This window comes from Parambassis ranga, chromosome 3, assembly GCF_900634625.1.
Source record: "Parambassis ranga chromosome 3, fParRan2.1, whole genome shotgun sequence".
In the NCBI taxonomy this organism is placed as follows: domain Eukaryota; kingdom Metazoa; phylum Chordata; class Actinopteri; family Ambassidae; genus Parambassis; species Parambassis ranga.
This window is the reverse complement of record NC_041024.1, coordinates 9,854,732-9,874,834: the sequence shown is the minus strand read 5'-3', so window position 1 is coordinate 9,874,834 and position 20,103 is coordinate 9,854,732. Positions and strand designations below refer to the sequence as shown.

Genomic DNA, 20,103 nt, shown 5'->3' with positions numbered 1-20,103 from the left:
TGGATATTTCCACTAAGTGCTTCAGGAGCGGGTTGTATAATGTAGGCCATGCAGCTGGGGGCATCGCATTTCACATCTGGAGAAAGCAGATGTTGCGCTGCGTTTCCGCGCTGTCATTCTTTCCGTTTCCACCTCCGAGACGCCTCACGCCTCCACGCACACAGCGCCTCTTTCTCCCTCTTTTTGTTTTGCCTCGAATACAATACGTTTTACGCACAGACCTTTGAGGAGGACTAAAACTTTTTTTCCAACAACAATGGGAGACATCGAAACTCCCGAGTCGAACGTGCCGCAGCAGTCTGCCCTGATCTCTGTTCTCCCGAGCAAGGAGTTCGCCACTTCTAGGAAAGGAATGCTGCTTATTGCTGAAGTGGTAAGAAATGACCAAAAGAAAACGTCCACTACGTGCAAACAAGCGCAAAGGCGCGCTGCGTGTTTGGGTACTTGTGCTGCTTTCTGTTTATTACAACGACTAAATCAACGAGTTGCTTCTCTGCGTGTTGTGTAATTTGGTCACATTTGGTCACTCAGCGTCCGTTAGGTTTCAATTAGTAACGGGAGGAGCATCAACATCAACTGTTTCAGACTGTTCATATAACCACAATTTTAAGACATGTATTTAAAGTACATTCCAACAAACCAGCACCATTGTGCCTGTGTGTGTGTGAGGGGTCACCATCATCATGAGTTACATGCAGGAAGGGTCTTCTTGCAGGGCTGACTGTAGTAAAAAAGCTGCATGGACTCATGTGTGTCATGCGACACTCAGTTTAGACTGTTAGAGAGCTCATCCTGCACACAGTCACATCCTTTACTCAGTGTGTGTGTGTGTGTGTGAAGAGCTCTCACACAGACAATACAGCCTCTTTACTGCTACTTCATGGTCTTCTTGAGTCCTATCGGTGAATAAGGACTGCTTTCTGTGGACATGGTTTTGGGTGAGGGTGCGCAGAGCGGTTGCAGAGAACTTGTGATAAACTGCTCAGGCCTTATAGCTACATTAAAGACGAGGAGGACACACATTAAAACATGTGTGGAAACACTTCTTGTGCACATGACACCTTAAAAATGAATGTGGTTGTTTAGGCCATGGTTTGGCAAGTTATTGTTATGTGTGTGAGTGGAACCTTCTGAGCTAATCTCATTGAACTATCATGCTGCTGTATTTTCTGTCTGATCGATGACCTGCTTGCAGGCAGCCACTGCATTGTAAGGCGTGAGGCACCCTAAGAAAAAACAGATCATCACTTTGCCATTCTTGGGTGTATTAGTCAGTCTCACATCCTGCTGAGTGTGCCGTGCATTATTGTGCTGTCAAACCACCATGTATTTCTTATTAGGAGGCCTGATAAGGAATGTTGAAAGCACAGGGTTTTTCCAAACATTTTTAAAATGCTAACAGGCTGTCTATAAGGGCCACATGGTGTGGTAAATGTGTGCAAAAGTGTGCCCAGTCGATTTTTTATCATTATATTGGGCTGAAATTAGTTGATTTTATTTGATTAGACAAGAGAAGAAAGTATCAGTTTCAACCCCTGCTGGTCAACCACAATAAGTATAAGTTACTGGCTTCACTGAGGGGATTTTGTTACAAATTCTGCCAGCTCAACGGTGTTGTTTAGGTTTTCAGTGCAACAGCGATGACCCCAGCATCTTGAAGTATAATCTTTATAAGTAAACAATGCGATCAGAGATCTTTCCGGGGCCTCACAGGGACTCTTATGTAGTGTAGTCTCAGAGATCTCTGACAGGATGCTGCTCAGTAGTAGCATTTGTAAAGAACAGCAGCTGCAGCAGTTTGGGTTCAGTGAGAGGGAGTTTCTACCCTCAGGCCAGCGTAGGATAACTTGCTGAGACAAAGACAAGATGGCCGGGGCTGTTACAGATTACAGTGTCTGGGCCTGCTTTCATTTACACTGATGTGGTGTGTCCATCTCTTCTAATGGAGAGCTTCAAAGAGAGGGGGCAGGCGCACTCTAGCTGCGTTGCGCATTAACTGCACATAAAGCATGTTTAAACGTCTTCTTCCAGAGTCACAGCTTTGTGTCGTGGGTGTTTGTACAAGTGTGTTCACTGTGACAGCCTGTGTGAATAAACATTGACTTTTAACAGCTGTGTGTGGCTACAGGAAGTGGGTCTGCAGCTGTAAGTTACACAAATGTAGAGCTTCAGAGCAGATTAGTATGAGAAGTTTTCATGTGTTATGTATCACTTAGATTAAAAATCTCTTTATTTTGATATTCTTACAGGCTCTGTCCTTCATATCATTTGTGTGTTTCGCGGCCTCCACGGCAGCAGCCTTTGTCACCGTCCCCGTGTTGGCGTTCCTGTCTGCTCTCTTCTTGCTGTTCGCCTACTCCACCAAACTCAACGAGAGGTTTAAAGGCTTTCGCTGGCCTCTCATGGTAAGAGCAGTTCTCTTGTGCTTGGCATCATCTTCCAGCTCTCACAGAATCAACAGATTGTTTACTCTCTTCAGGATTTCATGAGATGTGTGGCTTCCTCCATTATCTTCTTCATTGTCTCCATAATGGCAGTGTCTAAATATGCGGACGGTTCCTCTAAGGCTGCTGGGGTAAAGTTGACTCCATCATATTTCAGCATATCATCATTTATGTATAGTTGGGTACAGGGAACACACTGGGCATTTTCTTTTAACACTTGTCCTTCTTTTCACAGATATTCGGGTTTATTGCCACCATTGCTTTTGCTTTAGATTTTTATTTCATTTTCAATGAGCTCGCCAATTTCCTAAAGCAAGGAGGAGAATCCAATGAGGAACCATCAAGGCAGCAAGGTAAAAACCATACAAGTACATACACATGAAATAATGGCTAAAATTGGAAGCTAATCATGTGTACTTTCATGACAGAAAACCACATGTATGTGTATTTAGTTTACTTCTAATAAAGATCTATTTTTCACATGTGGAGACATGGGTTTTGTATATAAAAATCTAGTGCTTATGTAGGCTTATTTTTATACTTCACATCTATATATTCAGCATAAAAAATAGGTTTAGTAAGCCATCATTGTTTAGCTGGAAAGGTCCAGTAAGAACAAAAGGTCGTTTACCTGACCCAGCACCTCAGCTCTCCTGCAGTATAGTCGTTAGTCATTAGACACACCTGAGCTTCAGAAAAGAAAAAAAAAAAAACAGATCAAAGAACACAGGTAAGTAATGAGACAGTTGTGAGCTATAGTCACATGAGTCCCTCGCAGATCCACCCACTGAGGTCTTCCAGCACATAAACAAAAACAGTTAGAACACCAAACAGAAGAGGTGAAGCTGCTCCTCAAGAAGACTCTACAAGCCCAGTTTCCTCACTTCAACCTTTTGAACTCCTCTGTGATTTTAACCTGTTCTTAGCATATGACTGATACAGGAATCATATCCTCTCTAGTTGTCCATGGTAATACATCAGACTGATTACTAAATATTCAATAACACATTAAATGCATGCCTCGTTTTGAATTTTTTATGTTGATATTAGCTATAACTACACAACTGAATCGTCTTCAGATAGATTTGTTTTCGATCTGAGATTCAGAAATGCAAAAAAAAAAAAACACTGAGGTTTTGGTATGCAAATCAGATAATGGATAATTTATAATGTCAGCAATATAAATAATTGAACCTTATATCAACAGAAAACACACAGAAGTGACAAGTGTTCTTTTACTTTTTGTTTTCTAGATGAGTTTTCAGATTCTGACTCGGACTGAAACCCCTGGGATCCTGCAACAATGTTTGATTACCAAACCTGAGCACTGCTGAACGGTTCATTGTGCCACTTCGATACTGTGTACAGTATAACAAGACTGTCAGGAGGCCATTTTAAACTCAAATGTGCCGCTTTATAAAACAGATTTGTAATACTTTTGGAAAGCTGTGATAATGTTTTAAAGATGTTCTAAGAAACGATTGTAATGGGAGCACGTGTCTTAATCTGAAATGTTATTGGGAAATTTGAAACACTAAATTAATGGTGAATGCCATGTTGTGTTTTTATAAAGATTTTTGAAACTTTTTGAACCGTAAGCAAAATCAGCCATATATTTTTTACATATTACACAATCATATGTACAGTATTTAGAAGAAGAGATTGGTTGGCTGGTTACAACCTATTTTCATACAATAAAAAAAATCAATCTGTAACAGGCTGTATGCATGACAGCATTATAGAACATTGTGTGCCAAAGAGTTGATGTGAATTTTTTTTTAAATAACCCAATGTGAGTCTTTATGTGTCAGTTTGTCTGCTGCATGATTGCCACTGCCCACGCACGTGTGTATATGACAAAGCATTGAAGCCACTGAATGCAGTATTACTTCAGTTATGTGAATTATGCTTTAGTAAGCCATATTTCTGCATGCATGTTTGATCATTTTGTGCACCCACTGCCACTACTGAGAAATCAGATGCACTAGAAGCACCGTGATTGTTTACGTAATGAACACTGCACTACATCAGTGTTACGCCAGCACTGCAAGTTGAAAACAGATGGCTGAATATTGGCAGGAATAGCCATTCATTAATGTGGAATTCAAACCATTGGGAGTAACTGGTGGGAAAATGTTAATAAGGCTTTAAAATTAAGACAATAAATTACGAATGCCAGGAAATATGTGGCCGCAAGTGCACCAAATACTCCAGATAAAAACACAGCCTTTTGCTGAACTGTTGTATGTGAAATGCTGCGTTTTTGTTTCACATTTTTGAAAGTTTTGTGCAAAATATTTGAATAAAAACATGTTTTATTTTCAATAATGTCACTTTATTTATTTCAATTGTCACTATAAACAGATGTGAAGCCTTTTAAGAATATTTTTTAATTTACAAAAGTACAGCTGACCTCGGCCCCATGCTGTATAAGACAGAGCTGATCATCAACAAAAGCACACAAAAGGAAACAAAGGTGCATGTCACTTCTAATATTTAGTTCACTGTTTACATCTGGAAACTAAACAGAAATCCTTTTTTTAATAACATTTCGTAGCACAAAGTTGTACACAGAGAGAGCTGCAGCTTGAAAGCAATTAACATTGTTATGGTATCAGTCAGAACAAATTCATTTCAATACAACTGTGATTGTCTTTTTATACACCAAACCAAGAGCAAACTGCAAAATGAACACATCATAAGTTAAAACATAAGAAGTCAAATCAAGTATTTTGAAATGGTTTAAAAAGATTAACACACGTCTCGTCCTTCCTTCAAACACACACACTTTACTACCTGTACACTCCTTCCATTGAAGTCAAAAGAATTCCATTTTAGACAAAGACCAGGAGATGGCGCCACTTAGGCTCCGCATGCATGAAAATGTAACCCAAGTCATATGAGGTATCGGGTGTAGCTGAAGTGAAAATACCAATCAAGCTACTTTTTTTTTCTTCATTCAAAAAAAAGTTCATTTTCGACGTTTAGACTTGTTGCAGCTGGAATATCATAGTGTATGAAGTGAGTGACAGTATACTGTAAAAATATACAAATGTAAAGAAAAGCTGTGACTACATGTTCCATATTTCCATAATGTGTGAGAGTCAATAATCAGGAAGGCATTAAGAGATACAGCGTACTGGTCGAGGCACCCTGTGATTTCACTTCTGAAGAATCAAAGATGCAGGGAGTGTCAGTACCTGAGGTAAAGTGTATAGGCTAAGGGCATTGTTGGAGTCAAAATGAATATCACTGATACAAATTTAACATTGGTGTTACCTGAAGCCATTGATATGTGCAAGAAGAGATCAGTTTACCTCACCATCAGCCCCCTGCTCACAGTGTTGACCTAACACGGCTCTACTTCAGGAATGCTAATTATTATTTTTGGAATAGTTCATTAAACAAGTGATGAAACTAATGGTTCTTTTTACATGTTTTTATCTGTATTTATCTGCAGTTCAGAATGACCCTGTGCTGATGTTCTTTGGTGGCACCTGTTGGCGATAAGTGGTAAATGTAGGTGAGCTCCTTTCCTTGTTTCGCCATAGAAATATTTACAACTCTAGCAGAGGAAACACTAGTACATCCCCACACACAAGTCCATTTAAGAGTGAGTCTGTTATGTTACAATTTTTGCCAAAAAGATAGTTGTGACTTTGTGATTTCATATGGTTTTGAGGCTCAATCATTTCCTAATAGTTTGTGAATTCATAGACAAAGATCACCACTTTAAAGGGATTTGAAAAGCTAGCCTAGACAAAGTAGAGACAGACATTCATGTCAGCATATGGTGTATGGAAAATATCAGCTTTGCTAACAGGTAGAAGCCAAATACAATAAGAAAGAACAGCTTCTGTTGTAATGCAGGTTAGTGTATATTGTTGCTGGTCCACTATCACATTAATTACCACTTCACACATGTCATAAGCAAAATGTACAAAAGCTGACCTTCATTTCCCAACTTAATTCACAGTGAAAGACAAAACTTTCCAAAAAAGTCAGCACCTACATCTGAGCAGAGAGTCGGTGCACAGTTGGAGTGGAGTCAGCCTTCTTTAGTGGCTCTTTGAGGAAGTCATCCTTCACATAAACATATGTAGATTTTCCTTCGGCTCTGTGCCATCCTTTTCGCTCTTTGTTTTTTCAGCGGGAGCAGCTGGGTATAAACAAAGCCGCAGACCTCATTTGTGGCAATGAAACGAAGCCGTGCCATGCTGTACGGGCACAAAGCACAGCTGAAGTGTTGTGAAACATGTGCATGGCTGTTCCACTTGAATGAAATACTGTCTTGAGGGCAGAGTAGTGTCCACCTCTGCCAGCTGCTGGTAGTGTAGTTTTCTCTGAGTCACTCTGATTGTCTGTCAGGGCTCATGCTAGCTCAGGTCGTGCCTCCATTTCTCCACGAGATGCCGTACGTGCTCGAATGTACTCACTGGTCTGAGCTGCTCCCTGACACCCGCTGCCACGGCGCCACCGACGTACTGCCAGGAAGGTGTTTATTCCATACACACCTGTCACCAGGAAGCCAAAGATCTGGATACAAGGGGAGACAGGAAGCAGAATAACAATGTCTGTGTGAAAACCCCTGCATAAATACATGGAAATTTTAAACATGTTAACGCCTTGATATATTTGCTTTGTTAATGATTGTTGTTGTTAGTGTTGAGCAGGCAGGTTGGTTCTGAATCCTCACCACTGCTGCTATTTCGGCTCCTGTGTTGTGATTGATACAGGCCAGCACGAGAGATGACAAGAAGAAGAATAAGGTGCTGACAGACGTGTTAACCAGGTCCTGCAGAAGGAAAAAATCCAACATAATAAGCATGTAAAAGAATTCACCTTGTATTCACATTAAATGGGTCTCTTTGGAGCCGGTTTCTGGGCTACAGATGAAACATGATGGTGCAGCACAGCACAATATATGGAAGAGGACCAGTGTATACACAAGCTATATACGAAGGGCTCATTGTTAGCTAAAAAAAAACCCATAAAGGTGATAAGGGAGTCCCAGCCACTCTCAAGCCACCTGGGAGCACTGTGGTCAACTACGTATACTAATACATATAGTTTGAGGCTTTTTCCAACAGGAGTGGATGTTTATTAAAATATTAGACTAAATAAGAAAAGTGAGCACTTTTATTTCTTATCAAATGCAGGTATGCATGCCACTAGGCCTACTTGTGCTACAATTGTTTTGATTTCACATCCAGATAGGACATCCTGGATGATGTTGCCATCTTGCTGAACAACCAAAGAGTTTGCTCTAACCAGTCCGACTGCATGCTGGTGCTTCACTCTGAGTTAAAAACCACAGGAGTGCAAAAGACATCAATGCCACATCTTTGAACACCTTCTAGCAACTCATATTACACACACACACCCTGTCCACACTACTCGCTCCATCCCCCACACAAAAAAAAGGAGAATGAAAGAGATACTCTCCTTTCATGTTTTCAGCACTTCAGACAGTCAGGAGAGGGTTAATGGCTGAGGCACGGCCCTCGTGATCAGATGCATGATTGTAATCATTACAGACCGGGTCTCTCATATGACACACATAGCTGAAACAATGGCGATGTCACATTGAACGGTCACACACACACACACTTACATACACGCAACTCAGCAGGGCTTAAAAAACCGTGTTAATGATTCTGTGGTTTAATCAGTAACACATTCACCATTATGTGGCACAGTCAATAAACATCGAGTTATAATCATAACCTTCGACCATTATCACAGCTCTGCCAGGCTCACACACCCACTCATCTTAGCGCATACACTGCAAACATCTCCCACACTGCACATACACTCCTACTATCTGGCTCAACCGGTTTAACAGGAAATGGCCAACATTATAATCCCAAGGTCCTGCACTTATATGCAGAAAAGCAACTTTAGGACTCCAGATTCCCTCAGGATCCCACAGTCCCACAGTTTATTCAGCTGACCCTCACTCTCTCCCACAGCTCACTCCTTAAGCATGCCAGCAGCACAAAACTTAAATAACATACACCACAGTACTTTCATTATTATATTTAAGTATGTCTATCTGGGATGGAAACGCAAATAAGCAGACAATCTGTATACTCCCTTCAAAGATCACAAGGGGGCTGGTTTCACAAAAGCATTTCATTCTGGTCAGACTCAAAAATCAACCATGTATTAAATTCTTAACGTCATAATCATGAGCCAAACAACAGATAAATGTGGACATCTAAACCAACAATTAAACTCTGTCTTTGTACCCCATTATATTTATGTTTGTGATTTATCTGTTGTGTTCTCAAATTAGAAACTAGAAAGTCTCACTGAAGTGCATTTATAGAAACCCTAGAGGGTGTAGCAGAGTGCTGAATGTAAAATCTGTCCTCTCACTGCAGACACACAGGGCCAGAAAGCTTCATGCAAAAATAAAACATCTCTCCAGCTTTTACCTGATCCTCTTTGAAAGCAAAATAAAGACAGGAGGCAAATATTTCATGTCTTTTTGTCTGCTTGGGTGGCAAACTTAAGCTGTCAAAACCAAGAAAGCTTTTATTGGATTCCACTTGTAGGTAAAGTAAATACAATGTGAGTAAAAGGGTCTCTGGTCTGAGCTGATGATAGATTAATGACTAAAGCTAAATATAACCACAACCCTCAGCTCTGTGCTTATTCAGCAGGGAGGTGTAGATCATTACTGGCAGAGTAACACAGGGTCAGAGACAAGGATGCATTAATATAAAAATAACACAGACACAAGCACAGAGATGGGATTTCAGGGCTAATAATGGTAAACAATAATGATTTGTTTGTTACATAATCAAAGGTGACTGTCTTGCACAATTATACATACGTCACCATAGGCCATTGTCAGCAACAGAGGGCAACAAAGTCCTGGTCCAACCCTGACTAAAAGGCTGAGGGAAGGATCTAGCTTATGAGCTGCCTGATGTTCCACAATGATGAACAAACAGTCATCCATTGTCTGCCTGCTCTTTGGACCTGAACCTACAGAGGGAAGCTAAAAATCTGCAACATGTGGCTGAAAACAAAGAGCCAGTCTGACACTGTCATATGAGTCACACACTGCCAATGAAAAAAAAACATATCAATAAATTGATAGCTTGCTTACTACATCATTACCAACCATTAGTTACTGTGGCGTGCCAGCTCCTGTCGGCACCCACTTCCCTCAGTTCATTCATGCATTAACTGTAATGAGAAACTGTTCTCAGAACAAAGCACCCAGAATGTTCTGGACACCGCCACCATTCCCAAACTGCATCTCTCATTCTAGAATAACAGCACTAATGTCTCCCCTCTCCTTTCCCTTTGGACTCTCATTTTTCTTGCGCGTTTGTGTCCTCGCCCCGTTTCTGTCCCAGCATCCTTCAGTGCAGCCAACTGCTATTTGGCTGTAAATCATGAAAACGATGCACCAAGTGGTTAGCCTTCAGAATTTAAACCCCTAATTCAACTTAGTGACTTAAAAGTTACCAAATGGCTTTTCAATAGGGTCCCAGGACTGCACTGATTTTCCAGTGGAAGAAGGACGTATGGGGTCGCAGCCTGTATTATCTACTGCCAAAGATCAGATCATATAGCTCACAATTGTAGGATTAAAAACAGATTCTTCTGAGACTTCCAATCAAATTATACAACTGTTACGACCCAGCTATAGTAGGGGAAAGGGAAGTAGCATAAACCAGGTGGAATTGGTTAGGCAAGTTATTTTATTGACAAAAAAAGAGAAACAATTAATCACAGAATAACAGAACCAAGAAACCAAAAGGGAACGAGTGGAAGCAGTCCAACAAATAAAACAAAAGCCTCTCCAACAGTAAACAATTGGGTTAACATAGACTACAAAAACGTGTGCCTCAGCTAACGCTCAGCTAACAGGAACACGCACGACTGTTCACAGAACTGATGCAGTCCATGCAGAAAGTGAGAGACACAACCCTAGCGAAACGAGCATGACTGCTAATAATCAACAGGGTAACACAGTTAATACAGAAACAAGAGACACAGGGGGCAACCTGCAAGCAGCAATACAGCCGCTCCAGAACGAATGCCGGCATCTTCCCTAAAAGTCCCGGGCCTTCCGCTAATTGGTCCAGCAATCTTCGACGGGAGCCAACTAGCGGGCGCTGGGAACGTTACCATGACGCCAACGCAGGGAGACAGGGCCAAAGGAGCGACAGAGGGAAGAAAACACACAACAAAGCACAGAAATAACAAGCGTTGTCAGAGACAGTCCACAGATAGTAGTGAGGACACAGGCAGCAGAAGGGTTAAAAGTGTTGGTTAACACTGTGAAATGCTTACTGGTGATGGAATTCCCAGGGGCCCATTGTGAGTGAAACAGCTTTGAACTGGACAGACATGAACAGCATGAGACCTGAGCCCACATTGTGGAGTCCAACCAAGCATCCTGGACTTGTTAGCTACTACAGCTTGATGCAGGAGCAGAGACTGTGGAGACTGGAAAGCAACATCTACTGCAGATGGTGCTTCAGTGTACTAACCAAAAAAAGAATATTTGTCATGACATGAACATAGAATTTGTTGTTGCCAAAACTTTGTATTTTACAAAATATGAAAGACTGTGCATGACAGCATGATTTCCAGCAATACCAATGAGCCAGACCGCAGCCCACTAGAGTCCAACCTCTCTCTGTGAAGTTAATGCCAACCCACAGCCAAACTTACTTTAACTTAAGCCTATGCACACCAACACACACACAACACATGTTAATTACATATTTCTGTACTCTTAATCCTCTAAGTGGAAAAACAATTAAGTAGTCCGAGCTGACAGGCCAGTGAGTCTGAGGAGAGAAAGACCAGAAAGCCTTAGAGAAAACAGGAGGATTTTAGATCAAATGGACTCTAATGGTCACAGGTATCTGGTAAAAGTTCCTAAATCAGCACTCTTAAATTCACTATGGCCTCTCTAAGACTGTAAAAAGCTCTCATTTGGTGCCGCTCTGCCAAAAGTAGAAGCCAAAGGCACGCCCTTTTTTCATGTTTGAGGTGGAATACTATAGTGAGGATACCATAAAGCAATCTGATAGCTATGGTTGGATTTGGACATCTGGCTTAACATCCACTGCTTTACTACGACATGCACTGTGAGCTGTGTGGCCCCTGGAAATATGGTTTAAGGTATTTTTTCTTCTCCCCCTCTGTAAAAGATACTTGGCTGCAGTGCAGAACACGCCAACGTGTGCATGTAGGCAAATACTGTTGGAGAACACCCACTGGTTCATTTGCTTGAAGCTGACAATGCACATCCTGGTACTCCCAAACCAGTTCCACAGAATGAGTTTACTCTGATAATAAGTGCACGCCTCTAATGTATTTCATCAAACAGAGGATAAACAGAGGTATCTCCCTTCATAGGTAGGTAAGGAAAAGTATTTAAAAAAGTAGCTATATGCACACAAAACACATTTTAACATCTCAAGCAAAGAAAATTGCTAGTTTCGCATAACATGAGGTCAGACTGTGATGAAATATGACAGAAATAGGATAAAGACTTGCTTAACCAAAACAGCAGACTTGAAAATGACATTTTCACTGTTGCCTAGGTGTCTGATTGTTGTTTCATGCAGAATAGGGAAGTAAATTTCCAGTGGATCAACATTATTTCTTCTTCTATATAATCTGAAGTGTACAAATCTAAAATGAGCTGTGTGCTGACTATGCACAGCTGAAACCACAGAAGATGTATTTCGGCAATATGATACAACTCTTCAGTGTGTCAGAAAGAGAATTACAGTTTTGCCAAAAGTACCAGGATGTCCTTCTGCTGCACATCCAGCTGCAACTTGTGCTTGTGCTTGGTGGATGTTGTCTTCCAAGTAAGCAATTTTAAACGACTCTTAAATTTAGCAATAATGACAGTAATAGACATGAGAAAAGAAGGCCAGAATGCATGGCTTTATCATTTCCTACTTCAATGACCTCCTACTGATGTCACCTAGCAGACTTGTACATACCGTGAGGCTCCAGTTGACGTGGGGCACCTTGGTGTGGAGGTTGAGGCAGAAGATCAGGAGGAGGACTCCTGTCACCACAAAGGCACTGCAACTGACAAATTCAAAGAAGTAGACGCCTCCACAAGGAGAACACATCATGATGGTCTCTATGCAGATGAATCCGATGAGTGAGAGGCCCTGAGGTGAGACAGAAAAAGACACGGTGGAGACAAGAGTTAAGTAATTCATCAGCTGATTAATGTATGATCCCTGCTGGTTAGAAAACTGGGTCAGCACACATAACATATCATTATGGTATTTATACTGTTGTGAAGCATAAAGGGTACTGTAGGTTAAACTATCTATGTTGACTTTGTGTGTGTCTGCTAGTGGTGAAATTCCAAACTTTCCATATTTATGAAGTGACTGTCCTATGAATAGACCCGAGGCCATGAGCCCATCTCACGAGTCCTGTTCCTGGCAGCCTGTGATGATGCTGCCTCCAGCCAACATCCATCAACAAACCACAGTATGGGAGGAATTCTGCTATTTAGGTGTTCTTCTGCCATCTAGACCCGGACAAAACCACATGCATTACTGATTGGCTCTGAGCTGTCCAAACCCCTGAAACATAACTGAACCATAAGTGCACCATATTGCTGACATGAAGGGGTTGAAGTTGAGGTATGACTGGAGGTTAAAGTGTAAGAAAGCTCCACGACAATGTCTCTATAACCACAAATGAGATATTGTTGGGGTTTAACTGATGATTGTGGATGAAAAGATGTGACTTTACACATCTGTAAAGTAAAGGCTGCAATGTTGTGTTTCTCAAAAGGCACCTATAGGTTCCTGCACTCTCTAATCTAGTGCCACAGCAGACATAACAAGAACAAATGGAGCGTACTGTAATCACAGCAGAAGTGAGAAAAACAACATTTCAAAGTGAACCCTTTGAAATGGTCTGTATTTATGTAGTCAACTGTCTAACATGTGCAGCATGAGGTCAGATCTATCACACCATGTAATGGACATGTCTTCAACAAAAACACACAAGAAGCATTTGCTGATGAGAACGATGCCTCACAAGACATGAGATCAAACCAGCTGCGAATCCTCATATTTCACCTCCATCATTTTTAATATCAACTACCCACCAGTGTCGCTTTGTGACTGCATCTTGCAGAGTTATAATGTTATATAGTGTTGACACAATCTGTCAACAGGCAGACACAGAATAAACATTTGCCAACTGTACTGCACTACTCACAAGATGAAAAACAGGCACCAGTGCTTTCATGGCTGGTTAGGATCAGAAGACAAAGACTATCTGATCTGCATAAGGATGGAAATGTTTCTCAGAGTTTAGATATCCATCAGTCTACCGTCAGACAAATTATCTATAATTTAGGACAATTTAGTATTGTGGCTGCTCTTCCAAGAACTGAGCACTCAGCTGATTCCAAAAGCACAGCACAGAATGTTCGGTAAGGTAAAAAGAGCCCCACGGCAATGCAGGAGCCAGTTTAAATGTCTATGAGTGTGCCATGCAATAATCATTGATAAAACGTTATTGTGTGCCTTAGGTTTGCCACAAATGACCCTATAGTCCAAAATGTGAGTGGGGAAATATTTCACAGACTCATGTGTTCAGAGGTACGAGGTACAGATTCTCAGGATTTGGTGCTACTTGGTGCTGTGCCTGGACAGTCATTGAGGGTATATGAAGTCCCAAGTACTTCATGATATCTTAGATGATAACGTCAGGTTAGCAGATGCTACATTAACAGCTTCTTTCCAATCAGAAGGGTATTGAAAGTCTCACTTAACCTATAGGGACCCTAGGAATAGGGTGCCTTAATATGTAGGTCTGTGACATCACCACCTTATGATGATATAGATTTCTTTCATTTGATGTAGTCTCAAAAAAGAAGCTATTATTCCAGGCAACATGACAACTAAATGGTGAGCATTGAAAGAGGGAAGAACATTAAGAGACATGATCACATGGCTGCTGTGCCTAAACTCAAGTGACATAGGAACAGCAGCTGAAAATGATATAAGCTTAAAGGCTACAAAAACCTGAGGGCCAGACAAAACCGTCTCTGTTCACCAACTGTTCAGCAGGACACATAAAGAACACATTATTCTACAAATCATCATACTCATGCCGTTAATACATGACTGTGTGTGTATTGTAACGATGGGAACGACATATTTTACAAACGTCACCTACGGTGTGTATCTGTATGTGTGTCTGTGTGTGTAAAATGAATCCCTTTGACAAAACATTGAAGGACAATGACTTGCAGAATCTTTGGTGGGCACAATTCACAAAGTATTACATGCTAATCATGTTTTGATAAGCCTGTTGGACTTATAATGATTTATTTTAGTCCTAAAGAAAAATGTGTAATCACTGAAAAAACTTTTGGTGGTTTAAACTGCAGATATGCTACTACAAGTGTTGGTACTAGAATACTTGTGTGACGGGGTAAACCATCTTTAACAAAAAAAATAAAAAAAAATAATAGTGGGATTAAGTGTAAAATCCAATAAAGATCTCCATTCAGCCCGAATCTGAATCCACAGCCAGTTTAGACACAAATCTCTCACTAAAAGACCCCCCTCCTCCTCTTCTTCTCTACCTCTCAACAGCTCCACAGACAGCCCCGTTTATCCAGTTTAATGAGCAGCGTGTGCTGTTTCTGACAAGTGTTGTTGTTTAATGACTAGAACTGGTGGAGTCTCCTGTTTGTGATGGATTTCAGTCCAACCATCCAAATCCTTGGCTGACACACGACCTCACAGGAAACATAGAAAAGAGCACAGATTCACAAATAAACAATATATTCAACAAAATTAACAGTGACACTCTAAAGACAAGATTAAGCAAAGCAAGTCTGCTGAGCTGACTATCACTGGGACAAAACTTTAAGTCTCTTTAGAGCATGAAGTTGGATAACAGTCCGTCCGTGCCTGTAACACAACGGAGAAGGTTACACCCAAACATGAGTGGAGGGCTGTTTGGGCTGAGAGATGATGTCATGTCTCTTGGAGAAAGAATATTGCTTTCCCCTGTGTAGCAGGTGTCTGGCAGTCACCAGGGAGGAGGTGGGGAATCATGAACACCATAGTGGATAATCTTGTAAGTAATGATTTTATGTCATCCTTCACCTCTCTGCAACCTCTTCTTTGTGTGTGCATCTCTCTTTCTCTGCTCTCTCCCACACGCAAGCACACCCTTATCTGTGGGATTATACACATTATTAGGTGCCTTAAAGGCAGTTTGAACTCAGATCCCCTTCTTATACACCATCTGCTGTGAACAGTAAATTAAAAGATGGGAACAGATGCCTCGCTATGGGGACTATGCAACATTATATGCTGTACTCATACAACTATGGAACCTCATGCATAAAAAAATGACCCAAAATGTTGCTTCAGCAGGAGCCTGCAGTCGACTCTGAGATGGAAAGTGTAGTCTGAACGCAGGTTAAATTTCACCCTGGAGGATAGATTAAGTTTGTGTTGCTGCACAGAGGCAACAGCCTGCATGCTTTGCCCACATGCATGCACAACATTCTTGTTGTCTTTATATCTCCCTAGAAGACTCACGTAAGTAGTTTTCACCACAAGAAAATAAAGCAGGAGTATAAAGCATATGGCATCTCTCTTAGTGCTGGCTGTGTATGCTGACATTTGGGAGCATCTGGAAACTTCATTACACAACATCCAGAGGTGAAAAAGAAATAATGTTTAATTAGCACTACTCAGGATAGTAACCAGAGTGATGAGGCTCTTTGTAAAGCTATCAGATTCCTGTTTGTGTTTTAAGGGGCATGAGGTGAATATCAGCTGGATTTTATTGACCCAGTCATAGCAGAGAGACACGGACAAACTTGCTGTCAGGGCAGACACACCTCGGTCAGGTTACATCCTACTGGGGGTTGCTTCTGGTCAGTGCAGGGTCAGCGAGAGCCAGTGTATCCATTCATCTCAGGACTGACAGGTCGACTGGCTGTCTAGAAGCTTGCGCTAAAGCATTTTAGTGGCCCGGTGTGAAACAACTGCACACAGCTTTATTAGCACTTAGCTCTGGGCTGCAGAGGGAAAGAAAGACTTTCTTCTAAACATGGGTTAGTGCAAATGTCAGACTGGTCTGTAACTACTTCAGTAGTGCACACAAGGTGTGGGTGTAGAGGTGAGGTAATAAACATTTCCTTGAATAAAAAGGTCATAGGAAGTAAGGACAAAAGCCAATGTGGCTGGGTGAGCAGCAAAGGTTAAAGATAAGTTAAAGAATAAATGAAAGGAGGGAGCAGATTTCAAAAGAACAAAGCAGTCATGGGTGGAAAAATCAAACATTTTCTGATATTTTAACACTATTGTATACAGGATGTGAGTAAAACCAACAGCAAACTGTATCCTGTCTGCTGTAATGCGCTCCACCTCAGCATGTATGCACCCATTCCAGCCCTTGAACAAACATGTGTGTAACCTGCAGACCTACAGGTCCACCCACCCATGACAGAGTGCAACCTTCACACTTTTTATGGTGCTTTTGGCTGGGAGTTACAGACAACTGTCTATAAAATATCCAAAACACAGCAGACCAATAAGAGAAAACATTCAAAGGGCGAAGGTAAATACACTGCCACAGACTTCTAGTAAGCCATGAGTAATGGTGAGACTGTTTTTGTTTAAGGAAAACTGCAAATCTGCATTAATAAAGTGCACACTGTAGCATGTGTTGTATTGCACAAGAAGCTGCAAAGACACTTTCTGTTAACACACTAGGAAAATAAAAACAAACTGCACAAAGCTTGGCATGGTGGTGTTTCCTGATTAGGCAGAAAAGGTGCAACACTGCAGCAAACATCATTAGCTGACACACAGCTAGAAGACAGAACAGCGAAAAATAAAAGCTATTAATGTTGTCAGGAGGCCTTCCGACCCTCGTCTAAGATAATGGATGTAAGCTTGTGTGACCTTCATTGGTCCTCTCCACGCCCATACAGGAGCAAAACGACTATCTCAAAATGGAAAAACCTGCATCAGAGGCGAGCAAACAATTGACATAAATGAATTATTAACATAAGATTAGAAAGCATATGTAGAATAAAATATAACACCACAGACTGACCGTCAGATTCTGCCGCATGCACGTATACTTCCAAATATTTCAAAACATTTACGTCATGCTTTAAACCTTAAAACTAAACACAATCATGACTGCCTGATAAGGATGTCATTTATATGCTATTACATTTCCTTCTCTGCAGGAATAAAAAATACCTTTTTGGTGCCACTGCAGCCAAAACATGTGAAATATTCAAATATTTCCTGTGATACAAATACTGCAGATATGCATCTTCTTGCCTGTTCCAAACTTCTCCCATGCTGATGACAGATGGCTTCCTATCCTACCTTCCCACATACACAGAGGTAAACATCACAGGTGTGTGCAACAGCACAGTTAGAGCTCCTCTCAGACCACTGGGACAATCAGCCACCTACAAAATAGTTTAAACACAATATTTTCTAAAACCTGAAGACGTTTTAGAGTATAATTGCAACTCCATGTTTCCCCTCCTGTGTGCTTCCTGTGTATGAGTGTACAAGCCTGGATTTTTTTTGGCACCAGAAGAAAAATGGCCCCAGTTTGATGGATACTTCCTCCTCTGGAGAGTTATCAGATCTTTGGGACCTGTCATTTTGCTTTGTTGTTGCCTCTTATCCCTGTTTAGACATCTGGTTGGGGTGTGCTGACTCAAAATAACAGCAAAAAATGTGTTTTCCAGTGACTACTACATAAAAAGAACAGTCATAACACATTAATCTCAAAGAGCAATGCAGGATGTAATGAAATATGCAGGTTTGACCAGGTGCACAGATGCAAACAGAGGCGCCCAAGGAATGTAATGTTGTACATCAATGTTATACTAGTAACTCAGTAAGATCAACACACTATTAAAATATGTTAAGAAGGATATGTTTTCAAAATAAGAGCTAAATAAGATTTGCAAGGTGTGTAAAAAAAAAGAGGAGGGAGAATTCACTTGTCATTGGGGAGACATGTTGTTTGTGTTTATACAGTGTTCATAGTGACCAGTGGAGGGATGGAGCCCAGGTGAAACTAAAAGCTGCACAGCCACATCCTAACAGAGATATAAGTAATAAATAAGACATTAATGCCGTGAATACAAAAATACAACTTCGTTTAGAAGTTATTTTCTCCCTGTAAGTAGAGTTATTGTGTCCACATGTTGGTGGATGTCACCTACAAGCGGTGCGTCATAGTTTGTTCTACTTTAATGAGGCTGTAGCCTACATCTCTGGACAGTGCAACAGTGTGCTGTCGTCGTGCGTAAACTTACCACTTCAACCACCTTTAAAATCCCAAAGTATGATTTGAGGTACTCCATGTCGCACCTAATTCCTCCTAAAACGTTCCGCGAGTGGACGGGCTCAGTAGTGGGCTGATACGGACTGCTGGCCCCGGAGATCATGGAAGTGTTGGAGGCCTCGCCGTCAAAGCCCTCCGTCTCCTCGGTGGTCCTCATGATTTCGCGAGAAGCCGGACTCCCTGTTAGAAATGTTTCTTGCACAACAATCCGCCTGGATCTACCTCGCAGCGCAGGTTAGTATGTGACAGAAAGCACACTTTGTTCCATGCAGGCTGGAAGTGGATGGAGAAAACAAACCAGACAGTCCACTTTTCATAACCTCCCCGCGGTGAAACAGCCGCGGTGGGTGCTCTTTAACATTACGCGCAGGAAAATCAGGATGCCTCTGAATCCTCCTGGTTACAGTCTTACGTCTTTGCCCAAACAGACGCACTTATAACTATGTTAGGTGGGTCACTTAATCGAGTCCTAGTGTCACTTCACCATGGGCGATTCTGGTTAGTTCGGCTGCACCGAAAAAAATGCCAGCCGGGCTGTGTGACTCGTCCTTGCGAGCAAAAAACATCCACCCATTATGGCCCAGAAGAACCGAGAGAGATCCTGGTTGTCTCCTATTGTAAACTTAATTAGACAGACTGTAGAGCAGCGCACAGTGAGGCTGCCTATAAGCCCCGCTTTACTCGCTATGGATGGAAAGCGAGCTTGTCTCCGCCCCTCTGAAAACTGCACATTCTTGAGTAGGCTGTGCGCCCGCTCTAAGTATTCCCAAACAGCCTGCAAAATGAATCCAGCCGGAACCACGCCGACAGGACGGAGCTCTGCTGCATTTCTCTGGCAGCTCTTTCTCTTTGACTCTTTTTCACTTCATTTCATAAAAACTATGACTATAAACAACATGACATATTTAATGATCAATAGTATTTTTGCTTTACCATTTTTTGAAAAAGGCAGAATGAATTGCGCATGAAGTGTGCAGCTTAGAAAACAACCATGGAGGCATGCTTTCTTTGGATGTCAAGTCAAAAATATCAAACTTTAAACATACATGAATAGGCCTAGTTCCTCATACAGTGAAATTAACTACGTCCTTACTGCCCTCTTATGGCATATAGTGGTATTATAGGTTGCCTAGGTGACTGCAGATGTCTGAAGATGCTATAAATGTCTATCTGATGCCTGAACGATGCGCAGGAAGGGCTATTGTCCTTCATTGAATTGATGCAGTTCTTTGGCTCTGCTGCTAGTGGATTCACAGTAATTTCTGTTAAATTGTGTTTA

General features: G+C 41.4%; 2 protein-coding genes across 2 annotated transcripts; one reads left to right on the top strand and one right to left on the bottom strand.

Moving 5' to 3' along the window:
• Nucleotides 1–44: 44 nt before the first annotated feature.
• LOC114433067 (CKLF-like MARVEL transmembrane domain-containing protein 3) lies at nucleotides 45–4,769 on the top strand. Its single transcript, XM_028401347.1, has 5 exons — nucleotides 45–373; nucleotides 2,250–2,405; nucleotides 2,480–2,575; nucleotides 2,680–2,797; nucleotides 3,698–4,769. The coding sequence occupies exons 1-5, from the start codon at nucleotides 257–259 to the stop codon at nucleotides 3,724–3,726; spliced, it is 516 nt and encodes a 171-aa protein (XP_028257148.1). The 5' UTR covers nucleotides 45–256; the 3' UTR covers nucleotides 3,727–4,769.
• Nucleotides 4,770–5,310: 541 nt separating this feature from the next.
• On the bottom strand, nucleotides 5,311–19,502 carry cmtm4 (CKLF-like MARVEL transmembrane domain containing 4). The gene is made up of 4 exons (XM_028401346.1): nucleotides 18,796–19,502; nucleotides 12,437–12,613; nucleotides 7,141–7,239; nucleotides 5,311–6,980 (listed from the first exon to the last, which is right to left on the bottom strand). Exons 1-4 carry the CDS (start codon nucleotides 18,979–18,981, stop codon nucleotides 6,816–6,818), a joined length of 627 nt encoding a protein of 208 aa, XP_028257147.1. The 5' UTR covers nucleotides 18,982–19,502; the 3' UTR covers nucleotides 5,311–6,815.
• Nucleotides 19,503–20,103: the final 601 nt, after the last annotated feature.

Coding starts and splice junctions, on each gene's coding strand:
- LOC114433067 (XM_028401347.1), top strand. CDS start 257: ATGGGAGACATCGAAACTCCCGAGTCGAACGTGCCGCAGCAGTCTGCC. Junction 374..2,249: donor TGCTGCTTATTGCTGAAGTG/GTAAGAAATGAC, acceptor ATATTCTTACAG/GCTCTGTCCTTCATATCATT. Junction 2,576..2,679: donor GTTCCTCTAAGGCTGCTGGG/GTAAAGTTGACT, acceptor TTCTTTTCACAG/ATATTCGGGTTTATTGCCAC.
- cmtm4 (XM_028401346.1), bottom strand. CDS start 18,981: ATGAGGACCACCGAGGAGACGGAGGGCTTTGACGGCGAGGCCTCCAAC. Junction 7,240..12,436: donor ACGTCAACTGGAGCCTCACG/GTATGTACAAGT, acceptor TTCCTTCTGCAG/GACCTGGTTAACACGTCTGT. Junction 6,981..7,140: donor GAGCCGAAATAGCAGCAGTG/GTGAGGATTCAG, acceptor CCTTGTATCCAG/ATCTTTGGCTTCCTGGTGAC.